Genomic DNA, 27,662 nt, shown 5'->3' with positions numbered 1-27,662 from the left:
TCATTTAATACATTTGAGAATTCTGGCTGATCACTTCTAAAGGGTTGGAGCTCACACCAAAACCAGTGCCTACTGGGTAACGACCTTCTACTCATTCGTTCAACAAACGTCTGCCTGGGCACCTACTTTGTGCAGGTGCTGTTCTGGGAGGGCAAGGATGCAAACAGCAGTGCTTGGGGCCTCCTGAGCAGGAAACAGTGTGGAGGCCACACTACCATGAGGCCTGTGTGACAGACAGTGGGAGACAGAAAGCTACTGCGACATCACACCTGTGAGACTATACCTGCCTTTAAGGAACTTACTCATTGGGAAACCATGAAAAATCCATGGAAAGTCATGTCTCGATAAAAGATTTAAATAACATTTCAAGACCCCTGAGCGGACGCCCCAGGGAAGAACAGCTTAGCAGAACCATTTAGCCAAGAAGGCTGGTTCACCACATCTATTTTGTACTGCACACACTATGATTACCCAAGCTAGCAAATGTTTGTCATTAAGCTGAGAGCAGTTTCAACACCAGAGAATGTGCATCCTTCCCACAAAAGTGGGTTAAGAATAGGGATGCATGATTGTTCCGTGACGTGCGACTCAGAAACCAACACACATGTCCATTTGTGCACCATATGCCTTCAGGAAAGGGAGGAGAGGGAGCGGAGTGCATCTGCTGACAGTCTGATGACGCTCCTTGCTCCGGGGACTGTGGAGATCTGGCAGAGCAGGGTCATTCAAGCTTTACCCCCAGTCAGTCACATGCTCTCTCTTCCCTAAGTGCCAGCTCACTCCAGAACGGCTTCCTGTGCCTCAGATCCCAGGAAAGCTCAGTGAGAAGCCTCCAGCACCTCTACACACACACACACACACACACACACACACACACACACACACACACACACAGGAAGCATCAGTTTCTGTCTGTTGTAGCAGTTTCCAAATGTCTAGTAACAGTTACCATACATCCTGGTAAAGCATCGGTAGGTAAAATGTTCCTGGTGCTTTCATTCTGCATGAAAAGGACAGAAATCAAATGCAGTAAGGGAAAAACCACTACATCTTATCTAATCCCAAACCACTGAAATCCAAAGTGGAAAAAAAAAAAAAAAGGAAGACTTGTCAAAACTGATAATAGAATTAGACACTTGGCATTTTGGACACTCACTGTTCCCAGAGTCTCTACTAGCCAAGAGCATCTGAGTCTATCTTCAAGATCTCAGACAAATCACATCCCCTCTCCGGCCTCCATTCCCTCATCTGTAAAATAAGGCCCACATCCCTGAGTTTATGAATAGAAAATTTTACCAAGAAATTCCAATATCAGCTTTCATTAAGACTCAAGCAGTAAAACATTTTGGAAAACTTCAACAAAACCACAGCTCCTCCAGAGAAGGCAGAAAGTCACTTTAAAATAAGAACCATATGATAACACAATAAGCAAATTGCTGATTTTTTTTTTCTTTTTAACCCGTCAAAAGAAATGGTATCTATAAAATTATATACAACTAGCTGAAGCTTGAGCAGGGTTTAATCCTCACTAACCTACAATCCCCCTTAGAAATCAGGGTCTGCCCTACCGCTAAGCAGCCCTAAAGGGAAGCATTCAAGCTTATGGGAGTCAGTTCTTAGATCTGAAAGGTGAAAAGGAAGATAAATTGCTAATTTCCACTTTTACCACCATAAAATTTTTACTCCCACAATTCAGAAGGAATTACTGTACAATAAAATTCATCCTTCTTGGGGCTTCCCTGGTGGCGCAGTGGATAAGAATCCGCCTGCCAATGCAGGGGACATGGGTTCGAGCCCTGGTCCAGGAAGATCCCACATGCCTCAGAGCAACTAAGCCTGTGCGCCACAACTACTGAGCCTGCACTCTAGAGCCCGCAAGTCACGACTACTGAGCCCACACACCACAACTACTGAAGCCCGCGCACCTAGAGCCCGTACTCCGCGACAAGACAAGCCACCACAATGAGAAGCCCGTGCACCGCAACGAAGAGTATCCCCCACTCGCCGCAACTAGAGAAAGCACCCACGCAACAACGAAGACACAACGCAGCCAAAAATAAAATAAAATAAATTTTTTAGAAATTAAAAAATTTAAATTTAAATTAAAATTTTAAAAATCCTTCCTAAAACACACCCCTACTCTGAAACCTTACATTTTGACTGCTCCCTTCCTTTGAAAAGCCTTGCCTGTGTTTCCATTTCCATTGTTTTTATAAAGCAAACCCTTTGTCTCGGGCATGCTGTCTTATTCTGTGACTAATTCAACTTTACATACCAAAATATTCCATAGTCAGTAACCTACATGAAAATCAATTTCCTTTTTTTTTTAAAGAAATATTCTGAACATACAAAAAGATAGAATAATATAACAAACACCACCCAGTGCTAGAAATAAAACACTGCAAAGACACTAGAACCCCCCTGGGCACCCATTCCCACTCACGCTCCCCTCTCTCCCCAAGTGGGAACCACCATCCTGAATCCGGGGCTCATCACGCCCACACAGCTCTCCCACTCCCCATGCAGCATATGCGTTTGCATGATCTTCTTAGTCTTTACATACATGGTACCTCTGTATGCAATCAACGTGTAACTTTGTTTTTCTTTCTCAATTTTATGTTTATGAGAGTCATCCATGTTGACACCTATAGCTCTCATTCCTTTATGTTCACTGCTGCATAATATTCCATTATATGAATGTGCTACATAATTGGCCAAAGACACGACTTGCTGTTTCATATGGCTGCCATGTAGTGCCTACTCTGTGCCAGCTATTTTCCAGAATTCTCAAAACTAACCAATGAGGAAGGTAAGATTCCCATTAGACTGAAGAGGAAACTGGGACAGAGAGGTGGTATAATTTGCTCAACACATGTGAGTGGCAGATTCAGGTCACAAGTTCAAGTCAATTCAACTCTAAAGCCACACTCCTGACACTGCATCTTGTAGCCCCACTTGTGTAGATACCTCCATCACTGAAAAAATTTTTATGAAAAAACCTGATGGAGGGCTCCAAAGTCATCTGAGAAAATCTGAAACAGGATGCTCTATTTTCTGTTTTAACAAACAATTCCACAGGAAATTCAGCTGTACACAAGGACAGTCCATATATACAGTGAGGACAAGGCTTTCTTTGGCAAAAGTCCCTGTGTACTCGCTCAGATCAGGCCCAAGTTTATACAAATGCTTTCTAAGTAAGCCCGAGTTGAACTGCAACTCTGCTTGGCTTCCTTTGGAGAAAAAGGTTGTCTGCACCCACTTAAAGAAGGGATGGAAGAGCCTAAAAGAACACAGTAACCAGACTCTGCCTGAAACAGCAAGAACTGAGCTGACAAAGCTCTAAAAACGACCTGGGGAGCAACTCCAACTGTTGCTGGCTTCGGAGATCCTGGGAACAGCCCTGTGCTCACAAGGCCAAGGGCGTCAGGCTCAGCCCACTCTGCTCTCCACTTGGCCAGCTTTGCAGAGTTTTCATACATCCCAGCCCAGCCCTGCTGCTCTGGAGAAAGCCCAGCTTGTAATACGGAAGAGAAGCGAGAGAGCGGAGTGAGGGTGGAGGCTCACAGGAACCAGGCAGGGAAGGAGGCTGGGAGAGAGACCCGACTCCAGGCCAGGGCCCAGACGGCCAGGTGCCGGAAGCAGGAGGGCCCCTAGGAGATGATGGGACCCCCCAGGGGCAGGGAAGGCTTCTCAGCACCAGGATCAGGACTTCTGACTCTAGTCCCATGCTTCTAAACACTGTGTAGAAAAAAGATTAAGGAAGCCTCAAATGGGCAAGGCAGAACTGGCTGAAGCAAACCTTTCCCTCCTCTCCCAGCCAAAATACAGAGCAAGCAAACAGGCTCTGCTACTTACTGTCTGTGTGACCTTAGCTGGAGTGTCTCTGCCCACTCTGGAGGAGACTGCAGTGGATTATCTTTAAGGGCCCTGCCAACTCTGACTCTCTCGGTCTATAGCCGTGAATGCAGTAACACTTAGGAGAGGTTAGAGTATATTTCATGTAATTCCAACACCCCCACGAAGTAGATACTACTGCTATCCCCATTTTACAGAAGAGGCAGCTGAAGAGGGTAATAACTTACCCAAGGGCAGGAAGCCTACAGTAATGAATGCCTGGGAGGGTTACACAGAACATCCACAGGACAGGGGTGGGGAGGGGAAGGGAGGTGTACAGAGAAGGGCCCGAGGCAAGGCACAGAGGGAGATAACGGGTCAAGGGATTGAGTAGCCCCCAGCCACTCTGGCCTAAACCCAGGTAAAGGGCTTGAGATGGGGACGGGGACAGAGTCTGAGAAAGAAGTGGGGAAAGAAAGGCAGAAGGGCTTTAGAGAAAGGAGGGTATGCAAAAAGTTCGATGGTCAGAGGAGCTAGGCTGAGCTGGGCATTGGGGGCAGCCCCAGAGGCTAGGCAGGGGGAGCAGGGTAAGGGCGTGTGGGCGGGTTCCCGGGAGGCAGGTGCGGGGCTGCGGGGCGCGCTGTCCCACCTTGAGCACCGTGACGGCTCCCGCGCTGTGCACCTGGAAGTGAGCGGGCGGCTCCGCGCCGGGCTCGGCCGCCTCGTCGGGGCCCGTGTAGCTGAAGCAGGCGTCCGCGATGTCCAGGTGGCCGAGGGGCAGCGCGTCCTGCGGGTTCTTGAAATAGTAGAGGTAGCAACGGCGCGCGTCGAACACGAACCAGCGGCTGCGGTAGCCGCGCAGCGGGCCCTTGCCCGACAGCTTCTGCAGGTAGCCGCACAGCCGCGCTGGCTCCCGCCCCGGCCCTGCCCCAGGCTCCGCCGCGGCCCCCGGGGCCGCGCCCTCGCCAATGCTACCCTCCTCCGCCCGGGCCCCGGGCCCCAGCATCGCCAGCCCGCGCTCCAACCGCCAGCGCCGCAGCCCCCAGCGCCTCGGCGCCGCCGCTGAGCCCCCTCCCTTCAACCCCGCCGCTCCGCACGGCTGGCGGGCGCGCAAAGCAGCCTGGGACTTGTAGTCCCGCCCCCGCCCGCCCCCGGGAGCGCCCGCGCGCACCCGGAGCGGCCCCGCGGGCGCCCCAGAACCTGGTCCGGAAGAGTCGCCCCTGCCCTCTGTTCCTTTGTGTAACCTGGGGCTCAAAACCTCGCGCTGCCGGGCTGAAACATTGTTCTATTTCTTTACGGGAGTGTGGGTTACTTGGAACACGCGTTTCTCAAAATTCATCAGGGGTCCCCTTAAAACTGTACATTTCACTCTATGTAAATTATACCTCAGTACAAAACTTTATTTTTAAATCTTTGCCCTGCCAGATTCACAGGCTAGTATTACAAAAATGAGAGAGCCTATTGCTTGGCGCTGAGTGGGTGCTCAGTAAATGTTTATAGAATGCGTGAATGAAAGCCAAAGCACTTCCCACCTCTCCAGACCTCAGTTCGTTCACCGATTTCAACAAATATTTACTGAACTCCTTCTATGTGCCAGGTACAGTTCCAGACACTGGAGGACACAGCAGTGAACAAGCCAATCATTTACCTGCCCTCATGGAGATAATAGTCTAGTAGTAAGGGAGAGAGATAATACAAACTACATAAAGAAGACAGATAAATATATACTGTGTTGTATACACGCTGTGATGAAATTTTAAAAAGGACTACCACTTAAATAGCATGTATTACTTACCAGTGCTTAATATATTAACTCATTTGAATTCTCACAATAACTTCAAGAGGCAAGTGCCATTGTTTCACAAAAAAGCAAAGTAAGAGGATGGGGGCATGTAGGGCAGGAGTGGCAGGCTACGTTCCAGAGGGTCAGGGGGACCCCTCTGAGGAGGTGACATGGAGCAGAGACCTGGATGATGTGAGGGAATGAGCCATGGAAAGATGTGGGGGAGAAACGAATACAAATTTCACTTTACTTGAAGAAAAAAGGAAGGTCATAGCTATGTTTGTGAAAGGGCCAAATCAAAACAATATCTCATCTTTGTTTTGCATGTTTTTACACAGACACACTAACAGACGCAGGTGGAAAATCGAGCTTTCTGAAATGGACAGGGATACCAAATTAGACTGCTTACTTGGAGACAGGTAGCAAGAGTGAGCTTACCCCGCCAGCCAACCAGCAACGGGCTCTATGTTAGCTGCCACATGACCACCCCTTTCCCCAGGACCCGTCAAGAATCTGGCTGGCTGGCCACAGCAAGGACGCCTCTACCTTAGTGCCCTATGGTTCTCTTTGAGTGCAGACTGATGGAATTTGTCTCCTAGCTCTGCCACTAATCAGAGGTGTGACTTTGGGCAAGTTATTTTACCTCTCTGAGCCTCAGTCTCTTCATCTATAAAATGGGGACAGTATAGGTAGCTACTTCATACCATTGTTCTTGTAAGGATTACAAGATCATGTAAAAGTGCTTACATAGTAAGCACTCAGTATATCAATTATTATTATTATTATTATTATACAGTGAGCATTGATGTCCTTTGAAATCAACAGGTTCAGAGAGGGGGCTCTAGCAGCCCCAACACATGGGAGGCCAGAGAATGCACTGCCGGGATGGGATGGGCCACCCTCAGGAGTGAGGGAACCATGTTTAATTTGGGTCTTGCCATGGGCAAGAGGGGCTGTGATTAATTGGCTTGTGGGGAAGGCAGCCAGGGTGGGATGTGACCGGGAAATGCTATGGAAAGGGGAAGATCTGGGAGAACTGAGACTGCAGTACACAGCTACACACAGGAGGTATACGGGAGGCCGCAGGGCAGGAGTGGGGTACAGCCCACCTCCGCCCTCAGCTCTGTCAGTGAGTTGTGCAAAAGTAGGGGTGACCGGAGACTGTCGACTGAGAGGATGGAACTAAGCCCTGTGGGGTATCTGGTGGAGGCAGATACCTGCTAGGCAGGAGGAAGGCATCCTTCACGGGTGGCAGGAGTGAGCCCCCCACCCTGGGCAAGAGTTTGGCCTGGCTGGCCGGGGCTGGGCAAATGGTACTAGACAAGAGACCTTTGCCGTCCCTCCCAGAGCTGGTGTCTGTGCTTCTCAGTGGGCAAGCTGGCCTCAAGCCTGACCCTCCTGCACTTGAACTTCCACTCTCTCCCTGTCATTTTAACATGCTCGCAGGCCCTCCCCTCTTCCTTATGGAGGCCACACCCCATATCATATCAAACATATTAAAATGCTCCACATCCCATAATAAACATAATTTTTGCTCTAAAAATGTTTGAAGGAATTTCTAGAATTATGCTCTGGATAGTATCTGACTACGAGGAATTCATTTTAATTTACGTTTGGCTACCATATCTTGGCAGTCATCATGTCTATTGGGAATTCTGGCTGAGTGAGAAAAAAACCCAACCTATAAATTGTTTCCAAAGGGAGTGACATTTTTATGATAACTATGAAGTTGACATAATGTTACACTTTGTAGACATTTAATGAAATATTTATTAATTTTGATTTTCCCCTTTTTCTTGGGTTTTGCAGCCATTATCTTTTTCTTAGGCTACAAACATTTCCTAGGCCCCTTGAAAGCTGGCAGACCCAGGTGCTGCACCTACACTATCTATTGATAAAGACTCTATATCTAAACTCTCCTGGCCCTTTGCCAGGCTCTGGCCAGGCCCAGAATGTGGCCCTCTGAGGAGGCTGCTCAGCCACAAGCCCAGAGACCCCAATGAGAAAGGCAAAGTGTGGAGGCCTCAAAGCCAGTGGCAACATCTCAGCAGAGGCCTCTGGAGGGCCCCACGTCTCTGCAGAGGCAAGCAGAAGAGGCCCAAGGCTCCAGGACAGACCCCAACACCCTCTGGATCCTCCAGACTTCTCCCAGGCCCCCCTGCCCTGCCAGTTCTCTCCGGGCCACCCTGGGATGCTGGTTATTTCGTGAGCAAATCCTGCATTGTCTCACCCCCCATTTCCTAAAGCTACAAGCTGAAGGGGGCTGGACAGTGAACCTTCATCTCGTCTCTCTTAACACCGCTCTCCAACTTTATTTTGGACAAATTTTTATATTTTGTGTAAAATGCTAAACAAATGCAGCTTCAGTTTCCACCCTTTTCTAACCAGATCACCCCCCTCCAGGCCCTCCTACATGGACCTTCTGGGCCTGCCCCTGGTGGTTCCTAATTCCTTGGCACCCTTCTTTGACGGCTTATTGACATTTTGCAGTTTCCAAAGTCTCTTAGATTAAAGGTCAATGTCCTGTGGTCAGACGCCAGCTTTACACAGCCTGCATGCTTCCCCCATGTCCAGTACGGGTGAGTTTGGTGCCAGAGGGTCTGCCCTGCCTGCCCATGTGAGCCCCTGCCCCCTCGAGCCTCTCAGGAACCAGCGACCAGGAGGAAATGGCCAACCCAGGAGGAAGTGGCTGCTGTTTACTAAAAAGAGGAAATTTGAGCAGTGAACTTGGTCCCACATGGCCAGCCTCTGGGCGAACCCCGGGGAACACAGAGCCAGTGACTCACCCTAGTCCAGTTTCCCCAGAGAAGGACAGGGTGAGAGCCCTCTGAGGAAGCACCCAGCCACATTGCCTTTGCATCTCTCAGACCCCAGGGGACAGAGCTGACTAAGACACCCACCTGCCACAGGAGGAGCCCACAATCCCGTGGGGAGCCCAGAGAGGAATGTAGACCTTACCACCTGATATGCTGTGTGTCCTTCGGTGTGTCTGTGCCCTCTCTGGGCTGCAGTTTCCCACCTATTCCACGAGGGAATGGATGGCAAGGTGATCTCCAAGAGCCCTGCCCCACCTGCTCTGAAATGTGTCAGTGGCATGAGGCACAGCTGTGAGGGCCTGTGGTCATTCTCCCTATAGCTCCCCAGGCCAGCAGAGGCTCTGTTTTTTTGAGCCTCCATGCTCAAAGGTCTCTTGATCCTTCCAGCCATTACAACCGACCTAACCCTTCCCTTCAGGGTGCTATCTCATCCTGCAGGCCTGGCAGCCCACTCTGGTCAGTGCAAGCATGACCACTTTGCATCTTCCCCGGCCCTGCTGGAGAAGCTGCCCTAACCACCCTGCCACACACAGATGGCACCAATGGAGGCCTTCTGTGCCTGATGCAGAGAGTACTGGCAGAGCTGGCTCTGTTTTCGGTGGGGGGGGGGGGTGGGGGGGGCGGCGGGACACAGTGCAACCTTGGTGGGGCCTTGCTCAACCCAGAGCACATCTGGAGGAAGTTGGCCTGGATGGGGAGGGGACTAGAGTTCATGGGGCAAGGCTGGTGTACCGTAGCTGTGAATGGGCGGAGCACTGGAGGGTGGCAGAGGGAACAGGGAGAGCCAGACCGTCTTCAGAGCAGAGGCTGCACTGACCAGGGTGAACAGCTCCCACAGGGAGACCCCACCACCACCAGGGAGAGAGCTGTCCACGTGCTTCCACACAGCCCTGCACCACGCTGCCTGCCCTCTGGCAGTTGGGGGGGACGGTTTCCCAAATAAAGGAGGGGCTGTGTGACATTAGGTGGATCACCCAGCCTCCCGTTGCCTCAGTTTCCTCATCTATAGAATGGGGCATAATAATAGCATTTACCTTCTAGAGCTGTTGTGAGGCTTAAACGAGATAACAAATGCAAAGCATTTGACACAGCCCCTGATGGGTGTTAAGGCCTCAGAATGGTAGCTGATTCATTCAGTAAACATCGCCAGCCCCTGCTCTTTGCCTCCGCCTGGTGTTGAGTGATGCTGAAACTCCAAAAGGAGTGGGCCTGGCCCCTGCTGCAGGAAGCTCTTGGTCTAGGCAGGTGGGGGAGCTTTAGACAGTGGAGCTCCCAAATGGGACCATCTCGGCCTAGATTTGCCATCTCCAGCTTCCAGGATGCCTCATTTCCCTACCAAATTGGCAGGCAAATCTACACACCTGTGGTTCTCTTTCCTGAAGGGAAGGCATCTGGGGTGCTGGGCAAGCTCCCAGCCCCGAGGACCAGGTAGCCAGGGCTCAGATAGGTAGAGGCTTGGGTGCCCCTGGGAGCTGATGGGGGGTGGAAGGCTTGCAGGGGCTGCGTGCGAGGCCCACATAGGAGTTAGGGAAAGCCACATTGCCCAGGGAGCAGGTGAGAACTGGACCCCAGGGGAGGCAATGGGGCTGTAGCTGCAGAGGCCCTGTCCTTTCAGGTCACTGTCCTGTTTCTGGGCCTGACACTGTGCCCAGGACACTGTTAGCCCTTCTGCCTTCCCCACTCACCTTTCCCAAGGGCCCTCTTGCCGTCCCCTTCCCAGGATCCCCTTCCCTCAGCCAAACTTGAGCTCAGATTCTTCCTCCCTGCTCACACAAGCGCTAGGACTGCAGCCTCCACTGTGAGGCCCAGCCTGGGAGGTGGGGGCATTTTCATTGAAGTCTTGAAGAGATGCTGTTCTAATGATAGAAGTTTAGACAACATCCTGGTTGGGTAAAGGGGTTTCCAAAGGAGTTTAAAAGGTGCTTGTGCAAACAAAGCAATAAGGAGACAAGACCTTGGAGGGAAGGTCCCAGAAGGCAGTCAGGATGTGATTGATAATGGGCAGTGAGGAGACCCAGAAAGAGCCGATCTTGGAGTGAAGAGGAGAACGTTTTAAGATTTGTTTTGTATTTTGAAGTTTGAATATATTGACAAAATATTTATTAATTTTGATTCAGGGCATTTTTTAGGTACTTATAGAATTTGAGTAGCAAGGAAAGGAGCCCCAGGTAGGGGAGATGTCAAGAGCAAAGGCATGGAAGGCAGATGCAGCATATTTATTAGGAACCGGGCTGGGACACCCAGGTTCTGGTCCAAGCCCTGCCACTGACTTACTCTTTGTCTCAAGCAGGCCATTTCCAGTCCTGAGTCTCAGTTTCCCATCTTTACAATGAGGACAAATGGAGACAGTAATGCTACCTCGTCTACCTGTTATAAAGAGGAAAGGCAATCATATGTATGCATTTGAAGTGTTTAGCACATGATAGAGGCTCAACATCGTTATAGATCTACTGTGGGCCTCCATTTCCCGGCTGTGAAGTGAGGGGAGGGGAGACGGGGACAGGACTAAGGGAGGGGCAGCTGCAGCTGTCCAAGCTGTCAGGTGTGCCAGGACCCGTGGCGGCCATCTGGCCTCCAAGAAACTATAGAACAAGAGTTCCAACATATGGTCCTTGGCCCCTGATCTTCCCAACGGGCCCTAAACTGATCCCTACATACCCGGCCCTTCTTTAGTTCTCATGAGCAGACAGCATGCAATTCTGTAGATTTTCATTTTTGCGTGGGACTCAGAACTACTCACTGGTGAGGCCAGATAATCTATAGAGAAATAAATTTACGTCTTGTTCTTGCTGCTAAAACTGAGAGGTACAACCAACGGGGGAGCGCCTCTGATCTGAGGGGTGGGTTCCCTTTCCTCCGGGGTTGTCAGGAGCCCACAGTCCCAGAGCAGGGGTACTCTGTGGAGTAGGTGGGGCTGGCAGTGTTCTTAAGACCTTGGTAGGTCCAAGGCACTCTTGCTTTTGGAGTCTGCCTCTCACTATGTAGCAAATAAATAAATGAATAAATTTAATGACACAGCCACATTTGAAATTTTAAAATTATATACAATATAATATTAATTAATATTTTATATTATATATAATTATAGTATTAACATTACATATGTATATTATATATGACATAATATTCTATATATCTTATGTATAATACTGTATATAATTTTTCTTTACTTTGAACTTTTTAGAAATGATTACTTTTATAATTTTCCTTTGGAATGATTTGGCTTTGAGAATTCATTTAATTGACAATTGGTAACAGTCTGTTGGCAGTTTTCCTGAACACTTGGGGATTCTTGTGAGGTAAGACAATCTGACCTCCAAACCATTTTCAAATATGATGAAACTTTTATGAATACTAAATGAAGCTGATGCAACAATATATTGTATAGATATTTATTATGCATTTGTTGTGATTTTGCAGTTTTCTCCTTTTGGATTTTGGAGCCAATAGTGGTAGAGTTGTTTTGTTGTTGTTGTTGTTTTTCAGGTCTCAGACATTTTAATCAGCCCTTGTAAAGTTCTCAGTACCTGGCCACTGTCCTGTGAATGAAACAGGACTCCTGTTTGGTGGGAAGACGTCTGTAGGGAGCATCTCTGGGTACTGCCCTCTGACCCCAACAGCCATGATCTACAGGTGAAAAGATGAGCTTGCTCAGTGACATCAAGGTGCCGCAAGAGTCACGGTAAAATTGGTGACCTCTCTGAGTCAGCATCAGCCCCCTCCCAGTTTTTCTTGCAAGCTGGGGGCCCCCAAATGTCTGAGCTTGGATATATTATTTATTCGTCTATTCGTTCATTCAATATTTCCTGAGTGTAAATGACTACAACCCCTAAAGGAGGCAATTTGGCAACATCTGTCAAAATGACAAATGCAAATACCCTTTTGACTGAGCAATCTCTCTTCTGGGAATGTGTTCCATGGATGTACTCACTCTTATGTTTAATCAAATCTGTATAAGGTCATCCACTGCTGCATTGTTGGAAATATAAAAACACTGGAAACAACCCAAATGATCGTTAGTAGGGGACCGGTTACAAAAATGATGGTGCAGCCACGCAGCTGCAACAAAAAGAATGACATCCCTCTATGTACTCTTATGAAAGGAACTCTAAGATATATTACTAAATAGTTTTACAAAGCAAGGTGCAGAACACTGCATAGGATTCTCCCCTTATATAACAAAGGGAGGAAAATCAGAATATACATATTTACTTGAATAAGCATAAAGAAACCCAGGAAGAACATTCAAGAAATGAATAACAGTGGTTCCTTGTGGGAATGAGATGGAACTGGGTAGATGGGGGTTAATGCCTAGAAGGAGAACATTTTTACTGATACCTTTTTTACACTTTTTATTTTTAAAAACCGTGTGGCTGTATCACGAATTTGGATGATAATTTAAAATATACCAGGACTTCCCTGGTGGTCCAGTGGTTAGGACTTCACCTTCCAGTGCAGGGGGTACCGGTTCGATCCCTGGTCGGGGAGCTGAGATCCCACGTGCCTCACGACCAAAAAACCAAAACATAAAACAGAAGCAATATTGTAACAAATTCAATAAAGACTAACAAAAAATGGTCCACATCAAAAGAATAAAATAAAATAAAATATACCTATTGAGCATCTAACAGTGCCAAGCACTATTCTAGGCACAGAATACAGTGGAGAATAAGGCGGACAATCTGAGAAAAAAGAAATAGGATCATTCATTGTCCACTCACTACTATTGTGGGACAAATTCTAATGGAATAACTAACTAAGGGGCACGAAAATGCAGTGTTCATAAACTAAAGTGAACATATGACTAGAATTTACTGAAAAGCCCACTTTGGCATTCTACCCAGGAGGCTGGCTGCCAGCAGCACTTGGCCATGTACTATGTTCCCACTGCACAGGCTCAAGAAAGAAGGAGTGGCAGCGTTAGTGCTGGGGTTCTGGCCATACTCAGTGGGCTTTCATCAAAACAGCTGGAAAGACACTGACCCTGAGCATCTTTCTGGAGAAATCTGAGCGCTTTCCTCCTGAGAAGGCATGCCAGACTGAGCATCCTCGGGAGAGAGTAATTTAATGGATAATCCATTACCATCTATTGGTCCTACAGGAGAAGCATGACCTTGATGGAGAACCTAGGACAAGGAAGTTTCGATGAGACAGAGACTTAGAATTCTGGGGAATTCCCAGCAGGGGGATGACTTGGAGCTGGGGCTGATGCTTATTGCATGTGCACCATGCCTCCCCACCACTCCCTTGCATCGGATCAGCTCACTGGATCCCCAAACCCTACCAGGTGCATACTTTTTCTCCCTTTCATTTTTACAGATGAGAAACTGAGACACAGCAAAGTGAAGTACCTCCTCCAAACTCACAAAGCCGGCAAAGGGGGAACCAGGATTCTTAAGTCACTTAGTCTGACTGCAGAGCCTGAATCCTCTTAGTTCCTCTCTGGACACCTCTGGGCACCCAGGGTTGGAGAAGGAGGGAGGGGCTGCTCCAGGGTCCTCTCTCTGTCCCAGGACCCAGCCCTTAGTAGGTGAGCACAGGTGATGAACTGAACAGTGGGATGTGGAGCGCTGTCAGAGAAAACCCATCCCCAATCTTTCACAGAGCTCTCTTGACGCCTGCAAACCTGGCTTCAACCCCTCCTCACCCCCATTTCCTCTGAGTATAAAAATAGACTCTCCTTTATTTGCCTGACCTTGGAATCTTCACATCTGTCCTGCAGCCATCCTGGGCTCTCCCTTCCAGTACACAAAGCCTTTGTCTTCTTATGCAAATGGCCAGGTTCTGCTCATAAAAGTGCCCCACCTAAAACGAAGGTGGAGAGAGAACACCTCATGGAAAATTATAGAAACACATTTCTTTGTATTTGAATACCTCCAGGACCTCATGTTGGCAACAAACCAACTCTGGGTCAGACCCCAGCTTCCTTGGCCTTTTTTGGGCCATGGACCTCTTTGGTATCTGGTAAAACTCATGAACTTTTTCTCAGAATAATATTTTTAAATGCACGAAATAAAATACATAGAATTACAGTGGAAATCAATCATCCTGAAATACGGTTATCTAAATATCTGTGATGCAGTAATACGATGTGCTTCTTTATTAGCATGTTAAATATCAAGATCCAGCTTTGGGTCTAATTATTATAATCTTGGGGTAATGAGCAAAATCAATATCTCAAGATGTCTGCAGCAGCTGTAATGTGATATGATAATATCTGTGATTTCCTTTGGTGACAAAGTCACAGGTGCTACGAACACTAATAAGATTTGTTCTCTGCACTCACCATGGAAGGAAATGCTGAATTTCAGTTAGAGATTGGGGAAGATAAAGATGTAATCCACTCCTACTCCTCCCCCACCCCACATTAGGAAATTCCAGTCCTTGCTAGTTTGGCCCTGGGATTTCCATTATGACCCCAGTATATCCCTGGCTTATATCTGTGACAGGAAGACCATTTCGCAAGTATGTGAATCCCTCTCGGTGTCCCCTGGCTGGAGTTGATTCCTCTCTGTCAAGGCTGGAAATTGTTTATAAAAGTGATGTTCCCGGTAGCTGACCCTCGGGAACACTTGCTATGTGCCCGTGGGGCTGTCCCTGTGTGAAGAGCACGACCTGCAGTATTTCACTCCATCGACAGGTGAGGCAAGTGGATGCTCTGCAACCCTTTTTACAGAGGTGGAAAATGAGTCTCAAAGACAGGGAATGAGCTGTCCAGGTTGAGGTTGCAGGTATGCCTCATGCCCTGACCTTTTCTCTAAATCATATGTATCACACACTTGCCATTGGTATTTTTATTTTGATTTGAGAATGACCATGATGAAATTATAATAATAATAATAGTAATAACGAAAATAGTTACCAATAGGGGAGGACCCACTGTATTTCAGAGTCATTACATCATCATCATCATCATCATCAGAGTAATAGCTAATGCTGATAGCTTATGTTCCAAACTCCGTTCTGAAGACTTAACGCATTTTACCTTCCAAACAACAGGTCATGTTCTTCCTCCCTGTTTCAAAGATGATGACACTGAAGACCAGAAGAATTAAGTCATTTGCTCAAGGTCCCATAGCTGGTCAGCTGGAACTGGAACCAAAGAAATATGGCTGTAGCATCCTCATTTTTTACAAATGAGCTGTTTTGTTGAAGTAGAACATATACATAGAAAACTGCATAGCTCATGAGCGCAGAGCTCAATGAATTTTCACAAAGTGAATACACTCACCTAACACGCCACCCAGATCAGGAAATAGAACGTGATCAGCCCCTAGCAGCTCCTCAGCCCTTCCTGGTCATACACTCCCCAAGGTAAACACTATCCTAACTCCTATTGGCATCGGTCAGTTCTGCCTGTTTTGGAATTTATATATATGTTCCCTCATTCTTAACTATTATGCTATCTCATTTACTTGTCATAATGACCCTAGAGTCTAGAAAGTAGCTTTTTAAAAATTATTCCCATTCTACAGATGAAGAAATTGAGCTATCTGCAACCACTTAGAAACTGCCTTGAGGTCTGTGCCAGTGTGATGGAAGCGGGATTCTAACCCAGATCCTTGGGGTTGACTGTTTGCAACACCCCCTGCCTCACTGTCAACCGAGCCTGGATTTCTGCTGTGAAATTCGGAAACACACTAGAGATTCAGGGATGTTTGCGTGAACAAATATCCTGGGCCTTAACTGGTGCAGTGCTTCCTCTCAAAAGCCTTATGGCAGCCCTTCTAGGGTTCCCAGCTACTCCAAAGGGCTCTTCCTCCAGCCACATGAGCTTCTGGGTTGTTTTTCAGGACCTCCAGCAGAGTCCCACCTCATAGTCTTTGTGCTTGCTCTTCCCTCTGCTGGGAGCAGCATCTCTTCCCCCAGGTACCTGCCTGGCACTCTCTTTCACTGTTCCAGTGGCACCTCCTGGGCAAGGCTTCCCCCAACCCTGACTCCCTACCTGACCCCCTATCTAAATAACAAAATCCATGCCCTCCTCTTCCTCTCCCTTTTTCTTGGAGTGCTTATTACACTTGACCCCATATTCTATATATGTATTTGTTTATTATCTGTCTCCTTCCACTAGAACATATGTGCCATGAGGCAAAATGCTGTTTTGGTTGCTGCTTTATTCCCAGGGCCCAGATGTACGTGGCACACAGTAGACAATAAATCTTGAGTGGAAAGAGGAATTAATCAGCCCAGAACTTCACCAAGATACAAGTGGCCGCCATGAAGGAAGGATAAGTAGAATTTAAATTCACCACTTTGCTAACAGTGGCAGTGCCTGGACTTTAGCCAGAGTCTGGTCTTTAGCTGAGACAAAGACCGGAGGTTGGGCGAAGGGGCCAAACGCAGTGGGGCAGCTCATCTGCTAGCCAGGAAGTCAGGGATCCCTCTCCTGCTCCTCTCTGACTGCTAATGTGACCCTCCCTCAATGTCCCCAGACAGCCAAGGTGCCCCGCCTCAGAGCATCAGAGAGGAGAACCAGCCGCATATCGTCAGAGGTGACAATAGGGCTCCTGTGTGCCGTGGGTGGTTGGGGAGGGCATGGACTCAGGCAAATGAGCCGGGGTGCACACAGATATAGAGGCGTACGGGTGGTCTGGGCTCTGCTTCCACATCAGTACTCGCCAGAATGGAGGGCCACCTAAGGCAGCTCAGCCTGGTCAGGGGGCCCGAGGGGGCCGGGGACAGCCAGGCCCTGGCTGAGCTGCAGGAGCTGGCCCTGAGGTGGTTCACGGAGACGCAGGCCCCCCTCATTCTGCAGAATGGAGCCCTGCCCCCCTGGTTTCACGGATTCATCACCCGCAAGTAAGGCTGCCCCTGTCCACGTGCCCAGCGTGGCCCCTAGACCCCCAGGGCCGAGGGGCTAGCCCCTTTCCCTGGGCTAGGCAGGGACCCCAGGAAGCAGTGGGTGGGGGAACAGACTGAGGAATGCCGAGTTCTCTGACAGCCACTTCTGTGGGCAAGGTGGGCGAAGGCACTGGCCCCGGCTCTGAGTGTAGGGCTGGGATGGCTGGGGCTGTCAGGCTGCCAGAGAAACAGAGAGGGGCAGGCTAGAGCAGGATGCATTCAGAACAGCTCCGGATAACCTGATGAATTACTAGGGGGACTGTTTCATTCATCATCCAAACCAGAGCACTGTTAGTAAGAGGACTTACTAGGAGAACTATTTTAAGTGGGGACTCTCCCAGGCGAACCTGGATATACAGTTACTCTAGGAATAAGGGCCAAGATGTGGAGGCTGGCTTTCTGATTGGGCTGGATCTCCAAGCTGCCAAAGCACTAGCTGAAGGAATGACAAATGCAACCACTCATTAGGTCCTCCTGGCCCAGCACCTGGCATTGAAGCAGGCACAGCTTCACGGGCATTGACGTGTGCTGTAACACAGGGCCCTCTGCTCAGAAGGGCCCCAGTCTTGGCTGAACATGCGGCCGTCACCATGTTGAAATTCTAACTTTTTGAGTAAGGGGCTCCAGGTTTTCATTTAGTACTGAGCCCTGCAAAGTTTGTAGCTGGTCCCGCATAGAGCAGGCATTCAGCTAGTATATGGTGAACAAGTGGGTGAGGAAATATCTGGTCTATGTACTGCCAAACCAGAAGACAGCTGGAATTTCCACCATGCCTCCAAAATCCTTGGCATCATTTAGAGCTATTCGTAGCTGCCTGAGGCTGAAGGGGACATGCAAGTGAGGGGGATGAGAACCTATGAGTTGCCGTCGTGGTCAGGCTCCAGACATACCAACGCCTTCTCCCTGCAGAAACTACTGTGTAGTACACATCCTGCACAACTGTACACAGCAGTCCTGAGGCAAGGATCCCACAAACCTAAAAACCTCCAGCTATATGGATTCCTTCTTCCTGCAGGGATATTCAGGTGGAGAGGGGCAGTGGCTATTGTGCCTGCTGGTGAGGCAGTAGTGGGGGCGGGGTGTGTGTGTATGTGACCTCAGGATTCCAACCCAGCCAGCCCCAGACTGAGTCTTGAGTTTGCTTGACTGAACCCAGACCGACCACAGAACCAGCCGAAAGTCTGACGGAGTTCTCTATAAAGGGTTGGAGATCTGTGCACTGGGTCTGGGGCATGGCTGGCAGGGACTCTGAGGCTGGTCTAAGTCAGGCTGCTCCTGCTGCTGTGGGGACCCAGCCCCAGCTAACGGCATGTCCTCTGCCCAGGCAGACAGAGCAGCTGCTCAGGGACAAAGCTCTTGGCTCCTTCCTCATCCGCCTCAGCGACCAGGCCACCGGCTACATCTTGTCCTACAGGTAAGAAAGGAAGCCCTCTGCAAAGGCAGGCAGGCTCTGGCTCCACAAGCCAGTCTTGCAGATAAGCTTGGAATCTCCACCAGCCCACACTGCTGGGCTTTCCCTGGGCCCTGACTCCTTCACTCCCTCAGTCATCCGTCCATGTCCATCAGACATTTTCTGAGCAGCACCGGCCATATACTAGGATGAAGCACCCACCTTCAAGGGGGTGAGTTGGTGGGGGGCAGGGGAGAACCTCCTCCTGATGGGAGGCTGGGGAAGGCTTCACAGAGGTGGATTTTGAGCACAGGATAGAAGGAAGAACAGCAACTTGATGGGCAGAAAAGGAGGTGTGATTGGGGTTTAGGAAGGCATTTCCAATAGATTGAACTGCATATGCAAAAGAACAGAGACAGGGCAGACTAAGGTGTTGGAAGCCACAAGTTGCCGCGTGCAGAAGGACACATGGTTCCAGTGCAACAATGCCTGGAGAGGAAGGCCGAGGGCAGCTCAGGACGGCCTTGGATGCCTGGCTATGTCTGTAGACAATGAAGGGTCACCTGGTCAGACTTAGGTTTTGTGAGGATACTTCAGGCAGCCTATGGAAGGAGGACTCAAGACAGGTGCTGGAGGTAATGGGGGCAGTGGGGACCACTGAGGGGTGAGGTCTGGGCTAGATGAGGAAGCTTGGGCTAGGGTAAGGCAGTGGGTATGGAGAAGAGGAGACAAGATGGCCAGGATGAAGTCAGAGGTGGTGATGTCAGAGCCTGTCCCAAGGGTAGGTTGGGTGTGGAAAGGCAGAAAAAGGAAGAAGTTCCCTCCCCCACCCCTAGTTAGGGAGGGAGGGAGGCTGGGGCTCTAGGGCAAATCTCAAAGGCCTCAGATTCAGATTCAAAATTATCATCTGTTCAGATTGCCCCAGTTCAAATCCTGATCTTGAGCAAGTCACTTTGCCTCTCCGCACCTACATGTCCTCATCTGTAAAATGGGAATATTGCATAGGATTGTTGAATGGGTTTGATGAGTTTATACCTTTAAAAGTGCTTGGTACAGTGTCTGGAACATAGTAAATAAATAAATGTTAGTCATTATTAAAATAGTTATTGTTATTCTATGTGCCAGGTATGGTCCTCAGCACTTTGAAATATACAAACTCAGCAGTTTTCAAATGTCTTTTCAGCATCAGGGCTTTTTTTTTTCAAACATGATCTTAGGTGGAGTGCCAGCTTATTAAAGAGATCAAAGTGGGGCTGCACAAAGATATACAAATAGCCCAGTGGAATCCAGAAACAGTCCCCCACATTTGGTTACCTGATTTGCAACAGAGGCGCCACTGCAATTCAGCGGGGGGGAGGGCAGGGAGGGGCCAGGGGGGAGGAGTATGGGGAGGCTGGTTTTTTTCAATATGTGGTACAGGAGCAATTGGATATCCAAATGGAAAAAAATGACCCCCACCTCACACCATACAGAGAAATTAATTCTAGATGGTTCACAGACCCAAGTGAGAAAAGCAAAAGAAAACATAGGAAAAGAAAACATAGGAAATATTTTTCATGACTTTGAGACAGGCAAAGATTTCTTAAACGAGACACAAGAGTACTGACCATAAAAGAGAAGGTTAACAAATTGGATTTCTTTAAAATTAAGAACTTTTGTTAATCAGAAGATACCATTCAGTGAATAAAAGGACAAGCCACAGTGCTGGAGAGGTTTTGTATTGTAATACATACACCTAATAAAAGACTCATATCCAGACTATATGAAGAACTCCTGCAAATCAATGAGACAAAGATGACACAGGCAAAATAAAGGCACTTCCTAAAAGAGGGTCCAAAAGGGCAGTGAGCGTACTGGTGTTCAGCAGCTTTAGCAATCAGGGAAATAGAAACTAAAACCACAATGACTGGCTACAGTGGAAAGACAGAGGCTACCTAATAGTTGGTGAAGATGCAGAGCAACTGTAACTCTCATACTTGGCAATGATTTTAGAAAACAATTCGGCATAATCTACTAAAGCTAAACATACGTGCATCCCTCACCCAATTCTCCTTCCTGGGATATTCTCAATAGCAATGAATACATATATTCAGCAAAAGCCATGTACAAGAATGTTCAGAGCAGCTTTATTTATAATTGCCCAGATGTGGAAATAATCTAAATGTCCATCAGCAGAGTGGATAAATTGTGGATTTTTTTAATTAAATGGAATACTACCTATCAATGGGGGGGAAAAAGAAGCTAATTCTACATGGACATCAATCAATCTCAAAGATATAACGTTGCGTGAAAGAAGCCAGACACAAAAAAGAAATACTGTATGATTCCATTTAGGTGAAATTCCATAACAAGCACAACTGATCTATGGTGATGGGGGTCAGAGTGGTGGCGACGTTTGACTGGAAGGGGCCACGAGGGAGTCTTCTGGGGAGCCGGAAAATGTTTTGTTCTGCTCTAGGCGGTGGTTACATGGGAATGTTCATATGTGGAAATTCATCGAGCTGCACACTTAGGACGTGTGCACTTCACTGTGTTTACGTTACTCTTCCATAAAAAAGGAAAATGAAGAGGGTGGGACTTTACAGGCTGGAGTGGAGATGGGACCTGGAACTCCATCTTTTTGGCCTGGCCGGGATTTGGGTGAGATGAGTAAGGCTGAGTTGTGCCAAGTGTGGGCTCGTTCCTCATCTTTAAGCCTTAGATACTTTGCTCATCATGGATATTTTGGTATTAACTTTGACTTTCTAAAATATTGCATTATTAGTTATCTTGATTACTGAGTTTTGTGGCATCCCTTTAAATTTGCATTCACACTCCAAGCTGAGTGCCTCACTCCCCCTTACCCCGGCCCTGGCCCTTTCCTCCCTGACTGACGTGCGGGGGCGGGGGGCGTTGAAAAACCGCTCCCTATCACCTGCAAGGCTGGGTTTGCTGGATGTCAAGTTCCACTTTACAGAGGAACACGTCAAGGCCCAAGTGGGCAGCATGGCCCCGGGTCAGCTCCAGCCCTGGGCCAAGGCAGGGCTGCCGGTTGTCAGCAGCCCCAGGCCACAAGTGCTTGTGTTGCAGGGGCAGTGACCGCTGCCGGCATTTTGTCATCAACCAGCTCCGAAACCGGCGCTACCTCGTCTCAGGGGACACCCAGAGCCACGGCACCCTGGCCGAGCTCGTGCGCCATTACCAGGAGGTGCAGTTTGAGCCCTTCGGGGAGACCCTGGCTACTGCCTGCCCCCGGGTAGGTACCTCTCTTCCCGGGGGGCGGGGGGTGGGGCAGGGTGCCCAGGCCAGGGGTGTCCCCCACTCGACCACATGCCTTTCCTTGCCTTCCCTATTTCCTGCCACCCAGGGGCACTCAGTGCAGGGTCATGGTCCCTATTTGAGAAGGGGAGATGGAGGAAGCGTTCTACCTGAGGTCAGGGACCTGGTGGGAATGTTTCAGTCTCTGGCCAGCAGTCTCTGGCAGGAGGCCAGAGGCTGGCCAGGGGTGTATGACCACACACCTGCTGTGTCCCCACCGCCTCCAGCTAGAGGACAGTGATCTATATGACGCCATCACCCTGGGCCTCCATCAGACCAATCTGGGCCTGGAAAACCTGCCTGCTGCAGTGTCCCCCACGGTGGTCCCAGACAAGGCTGCCAGCCCCCGCCCCTCTCCAAAGCCCCAGGTCTCCTTCCTCTACAAAAAGAAGAGCCTGGATGCAAGTCCCTGGAACCTCTCCAAGGAAGAAAGCATGGAGGTGAGGAGGATTCTGGGCTACCCAGAGTCAGGGTTGCTAGACCAGGAATGTGGGTGCCACGTCCACCGTCAGGCCCGGAGAGGCCACACTGGCCAGCCCCTCAGGCTGCGGAGGGTGAGTGCCAGGCCCAGAGAGGAGCGGCCCAGCTTGGAATTACCCAGTGGTTCACCCATGCTGTGGCCTGCCTCTGGCCGGTGGATTTGGTTCAAACCTTGGCTTGGCCTTTCTAGCTGAGTGACTTTGGACAAGTCACATAACCTCTCTGAGCCTCAGTTTACCAATCTTGAGGTTCCTGTGAGGCTTGAATGAGGGAATGGATATGAAATGTCAGAAAAATCCCTTTGTAAACTGTAGAGTGGGATGCCTCTGAGTCAATACTTTATTTTCCTCCACAGCAACTCACAGGAGGGACTCACGGAGATTTTTCTTAATATATATCAGATCACAGCGAGGGATTCTCCTCATGTTTAAAATAAAATCTGAAATCTTCACCAGGGTCCACAAGAGCCTCACCAGGTGCCCTGCTACCTGTCCCCTTTCTTCACTTTTCTCTAACCTCATTGGCCTTTGGATCTCCCTTAAACACATCAACCTCGTTCCCACCTCAGGGCCCTTGCTCTTGCTGTACCCACTGCCTGGAATGCTCTTCCCACCAGACATCTGCACGGCTTCTACTCTCACTGCATTCCATTCTCTGCTTAGATGTCATTTCCTCAGGGAGGCCCACCTAAACTATAGACAATATCCCCTCTCCTACCAGCCATTCTCCCTATCCCATTACTCTGCTTTGTTCTTCTTCATAGTACTGATCATGAGCCGACAGTATATTATCTTGTGATATATTATTGTATCATATATTACATCCACCACATTAAACTATACAACAGAGCAGTATGTTGCCCATCTCCAGGTTAGAATGTAAACTCCCAAGAGGTGGGCTTGCTCATCTTTGAGCCCTTGGCACCTAGGACGGCGTCTACACAGTGCTTACTAAATATCTGTTGAATAAATACACAGTTGATGGACTTGGGGGTGGACCATTCTGAAGGGGAAGGGAGCAGTGAGTGGGTGGGCTCAGGGGGCTCTGAGGGACCACCACTCTGGAGGGGAGAGGAGCAGGGCAGGATGATCTTGGGTGGGAGGTAGATTTTGTGACCCCTGGCCTTGAATGCCAACATAAGGACCATACTCAGAGTCCTAGAGCGTGAAGCTGGCAGGGACACCGAATGTCAACCAACCCCTGCACGTAACAGTCAGGTAAACTGAGCCCAAGACAAGGGGCCTCAGCTTCTCTGAGAGACCTGCAGTTTACCAGAAGGCAACTTAGTGACAGGGTAACCTCTAAGAGGTTCTGTTGCTCTCTTCCCAGGCCCCCATCAAGGTGCCTCCCCTCCCGGAGAGGAGTGCTTCCCTTCTGGACGAGTCTTTTGGAGGCCCCAACAACATCATCTATGCAGACCTGAGAAAGATGAACCAGGCACAGCTAGGCCGGGGCACAGATGTGTCTGGCAGGCAGGGGCCAGTTCCAGCCAGCAGCCAGGCCTGCTCCGCAGGCAAGGAGGCCCTGAGGAGACTCTCAGATGGAAGCCAGAACAAGCCTGATGGCCCGGGACCTGCCCTCTCTGGGGTGAGCCCAGACCAGGGCCCTAGAGTGTCTCCCACTTCTTGGGGCCTTCTCCTGCCCCCCAGTTCTGAGGCCCTAGGATCCTCAGCTGTTACCTGGAGTCAGGGGTCTCCAAAACTGAGCCGTTCTGCAGACATCTATGAGCTCATCCGGGCAGAAGGCCTCCCAGAGGCCAGGGATACGCCAGACCAAAAAGGCAGCAGTACCTACGAGCAGATCACAGTCTGCTGGGGTGGCCCAGCCAGGCCCCCCTATCCTGGAGCAAGTCCCACATATAGCAAGCTTTCAGGATCCACAGACTGTGGCTATGAGAGGATATTGGGGGCCCCGGAACTCCCAGAGCCCAGGAACACCTATGAACAAATCCCGGCAGCCAGGAGCAAGGAGACTGGACGGACACATAAGGTGGGCTCCACGGGTGGGGTGGTAGGAGGTACCTGTGGCCCTCAGGCATGGGCAGGTCAGGTCACTGCCACTGCCCAGAACTTTCCAGCCCTAACTTCTGCTTAGAGATGGTGGGAGAGGCAGATGTTAGGTTTGGATGTAAGATGGAGGCTTCCAGGCCCTTCTGATGTCTTTCTCTGTGGCAGACTAGGACTCCTGTCCCTCCCTCTTGGCCACTGCAAGCGTCTCAGAGCCTCAGAGAGGTGGACAAGGGCCCTGGCTCCAGGTCTGACTTGCCTTGGCCCTTTTCATGGCTCAGCCACTCCCTAGCCACGTGGCTTTGGGCAAGATAGTTTCCCCCGCAACTAAGATTGCCAGATTTAGCAAGATAAAATACAAGATGCCCAGTTAATTTGAATTTCAGATAAACAATGAGTAATTTTTTTAAGCATAACTATGTCCCCAATAGTGCAATTATTCCTCATTTATCTGAAGTTCAAATTTAACCGGGCATCCTGTATTCTTATTTAGCATCTACCCAGGATCTCCATTTCCTCATCTGTAAAATGGGCTGGTCCTATGGCTGTGTCCAGGGGCGGCTGCCCAGGAGGTGAAGCTAGACATCCTTATGTGCCCAGGACACCGCCCAGAGATGGCTGTCAGTGAGCAGCTGATATTCCTGGGGATTTCTGATAAGAAAGGAGAAAAGGGGAAGCAGGGATCAGGAGGGCAGAGGGAGGTGGTCAGGATTCCCAGGGAGGCAGAGGAACCCTCCTGAGCCCTCAGCCCCAGCGTATTTGCCTACGCCTGGAGCCGATGAGCTGGGAGAGCCCACTCCCCGAGGGCACAGCCTCAGACCATGGGCACGTGCAGACCTCCTCTTCCGCTTGAACAGCAAAACCCCGAGCTCCCAGCTGAAAGGCCTTCACCAGAAGCTCTGCCATCTCCTCCCCCAGGGCAGGGCTGTGCCCACACACCCCAGGACAGGGAGCTCGCCTGGTGCAAGGCTGCCTCTGAGGTCCTGACGCCCGGGACCACAGATCCTGCCTGCAGACAGCCCTTCTAAGAACCACAGAAGCCACATCCCATGACTGCACTTCCTCTAGCTGCAAAGTCCTTCCGGTCCCTGGTGGCACCATGTACATCCCCACCCCCATTCTACCTAGGGCATGGCTGGGGCAGACAGTGCTGGGGTTGGGGACCCCAGGGGACCCAGTGAGGGAAGAGGGGACTTGGCCTTTCTTCTCCACTTTCCCCTAGCCTCCTTAGCCAGAGAGGGCGAATCCTTCATCCAAACCAGAGGGCTGGAGTGGAATTTCTGGCACTGCGAGGGGCGGTGGAGCAACTATCACTATTCCAACCTGGCCTTTCTCTGGCCTTGAGCCCAAGCCCCCAGTCGCTGCCGAGGGATGCCCTGAGCCTGGCCCTCCCCTCCCTGTCCAGGGACCCAGGCTCTAAAGTCTTCTCCCTCCTTGCAGCCTGACAAGCTCCGGAGGCTCTTCTTCACAGACAAGAAGCACAGATCCTGAGGAGGCCTGGCTTTCTGAAGCTCACCAGCGGGTTTCCCAGTATCTGGGCTATGCCAGGGCTTACTGGGAAGCTCTCAGCTTGCTTGAAGGCACCCCTTGGACCCTGAGATCGAACCAGCCTGCTCTGGAACAAGGCTCCAAGACAGCCTAGGGGACAGGATGGGAGGGGACCTTCCAGCTGCCTGCAGCTCAGGGCTGTGTCCTGCTTCCCCAGTGCCTCCCACCCATCCAGAGGAAATCAAGGCCCGAGAGGAGTGGGGACTGGCCAAAGGCCACCGCATTTCCAAGATGAGCAGGCCGGGCCTGGACAGATTGACCGTGCTGACCTCCCACCACTGAACACTTACTGAGCGTGCGGCAGGCCCTGTGGCAGCGCTGGCATTTTCCTAACTGGCTGAGTGATGTCATTCAGTTGCTCTTGAAACCAAAACCAGTCCCCCTCCTTGTGGCACCATCAGCAGAAAGGAGGGAGGGCCCAGGGCCACATCCCTGCTCCTGCCCCAGGGGGGTTGGGGCAAGAAACCAGGGAAGTAGCAGCAAAGCCCCGGCCTCGGAGGTGATGGTTCTGACCCTGAGGCACCTGGGCTCCCAGGGACCATCCCCTCAGCCCCTCTCTGCCCCCACCTTCGGCCCAGCCTCATAATGCAAGCTGGGCAGACCCCAGTCGGACCCTTTTTGCTGCAGATCGGGGAGACGGAGACCCAGACAGGAGCAGCCACCTGCCAGCCAGGCAGCCTGGGCGCTGCTGGTCCGTTTCTGGAGCCAGCCAGTGGGTACTCGCCGGCATCCCTATCTGACCAGGCCACCCTCATCTGCCCTCTGCCTCCAGCCAGCCTTGGCCTTTAGGGGTGGCTCTCAGACCCCTCCCATGAGACCCAGACCCCACCTGGGGGCCCTTAGGCCTTGCCCAGGCATCAGCTCTACACACGGGGCCCTCAGGCCTCTCACTACAGCCATTCCCTCAGGTCAGCCTGGCTCCTCCTGAGTCCCCTTCCCTCAGGATCCTTCCTTCCCCTTCCCTTGGGATCCCATTCCCCCTCATACCCATGTGTCCCCACCTCCATAAGGGTGAGCAATTGGGCTGCTGCCCCCTGCTCACTGCCCCCAGGCAACTAACCCTCCCCAGAGAGAACACCATAGCCCCCCTCGGGCCCCCTCCCTGGGCAGAGGTGGCTCAAGTTCACATTTGTGGGGAAAACCTACCCACAGCGGCCTCTTGGCTCTGCAGTGTCTCCCTCTGAGAAATGGGGCTCTAAGAGTCCCTACCTCCCAGGGGGGTTGTAGGGACTGAGAGTAAATCAGCGGCCTGCTCAAGACTGTACAGTTGGTCACCCCTCCTACGGCAGGCCCAAGCCTGGCTGGCCGCCTGGGTCAGCCTGGGCGCTGCTGGGCAGTTTTTGGAGCCAGCCAGTGGGCGCTTGCTGGCCATCCCTATGTGATCTGGTCACCCTGTACCTGATACATGGTTCGTACTCCATAAATCTTCACCGGAATGACTATCACTATGAGGGAAATGGAAACGGTTTTCACCCAACATCTCTTCGTGGTGCTCACTCGGAGATTTGGGGCACAGATGTGTCTTCCCCTCAAGGACATGAGCACTGAAATAAAAGTTGGTGCCTAAAGTGGGAAGGCAATGCTTAGAGACTGAATTGCTAATGGTGGGATTTCAAGGAGAAAAGGGACCAGTGAACATTTCCTAACCTTGGCAGACACAGAGAACA

General features: G+C 50.3%; 2 protein-coding genes and 1 long non-coding RNA gene across 8 annotated transcripts in view; 1 reads left to right on the top strand and 2 right to left on the bottom strand.

Moving 5' to 3' along the window:
* TBC1D2B (TBC1 domain family member 2B) overlaps window positions 1-4,932 on the bottom strand; it is an 87,222-nt gene extending 82,290 nt beyond the window's left edge. For 3 of the 6 annotated variants that reach the window (XR_014242205.1, XM_082383635.1, XM_082383637.1), the window contains exons 1-2: window positions 4,484-4,931; window positions 950-1,000 (exon numbers count right to left, since the gene is read on the bottom strand). Coding sequence is in view for 3 of the 6 variants with exons in the window: in XM_082383635.1 (XP_082239761.1) it covers window positions 950-1,000; window positions 4,484-4,840 (408 nt within the window). In the remaining 3 variants the exon portion in view is untranslated. Of the gene's footprint in view, window positions 1-949; window positions 1,001-4,483 lie in introns of all 6 variants that reach the window. The other 3 variants (XR_014242204.1, XM_082383636.1, XM_082383638.1) reach the window with 3 other exon arrangements.
* Window positions 4,933-11,811: 6,879 nt separating this feature from the next.
* LOC309626263 lies at window positions 11,812-12,433 on the bottom strand. The gene is made up of 2 exons (XR_014243074.1): window positions 12,365-12,433; window positions 11,812-12,060 (listed from the first exon to the last, which is right to left on the bottom strand). It is a non-coding gene; the product is annotated as an uncharacterized lncRNA (long non-coding RNA).
* Window positions 12,434-17,010: 4,577 nt separating this feature from the next.
* Window positions 17,011-27,580, top strand: SH2D7 (SH2 domain containing 7). The gene is made up of 6 exons (XM_082386790.1): window positions 17,011-17,232; window positions 18,599-18,688; window positions 21,734-21,899; window positions 22,189-22,401; window positions 23,771-24,430; window positions 25,888-27,580. The coding sequence occupies exons 1-6, from the start codon at window positions 17,057-17,059 to the stop codon at window positions 25,936-25,938; spliced, it is 1,356 nt and encodes a 451-aa protein (XP_082242916.1). The 5' UTR covers window positions 17,011-17,056; the 3' UTR covers window positions 25,939-27,580.
* Window positions 27,581-27,662: the final 82 nt, after the last annotated feature.

The sequence above is a fragment of the Balaenoptera borealis genome (genome assembly GCF_965194805.1).
Source record: "Balaenoptera borealis genome assembly, chromosome: 3".
NCBI lineage: Eukaryota > Metazoa > Chordata > Mammalia > Artiodactyla > Balaenopteridae > Balaenoptera > Balaenoptera borealis.
The sequence above is the reverse complement of the archived record's forward strand: the minus strand, read 5'-3'. Positions and strand labels throughout refer to the sequence as shown.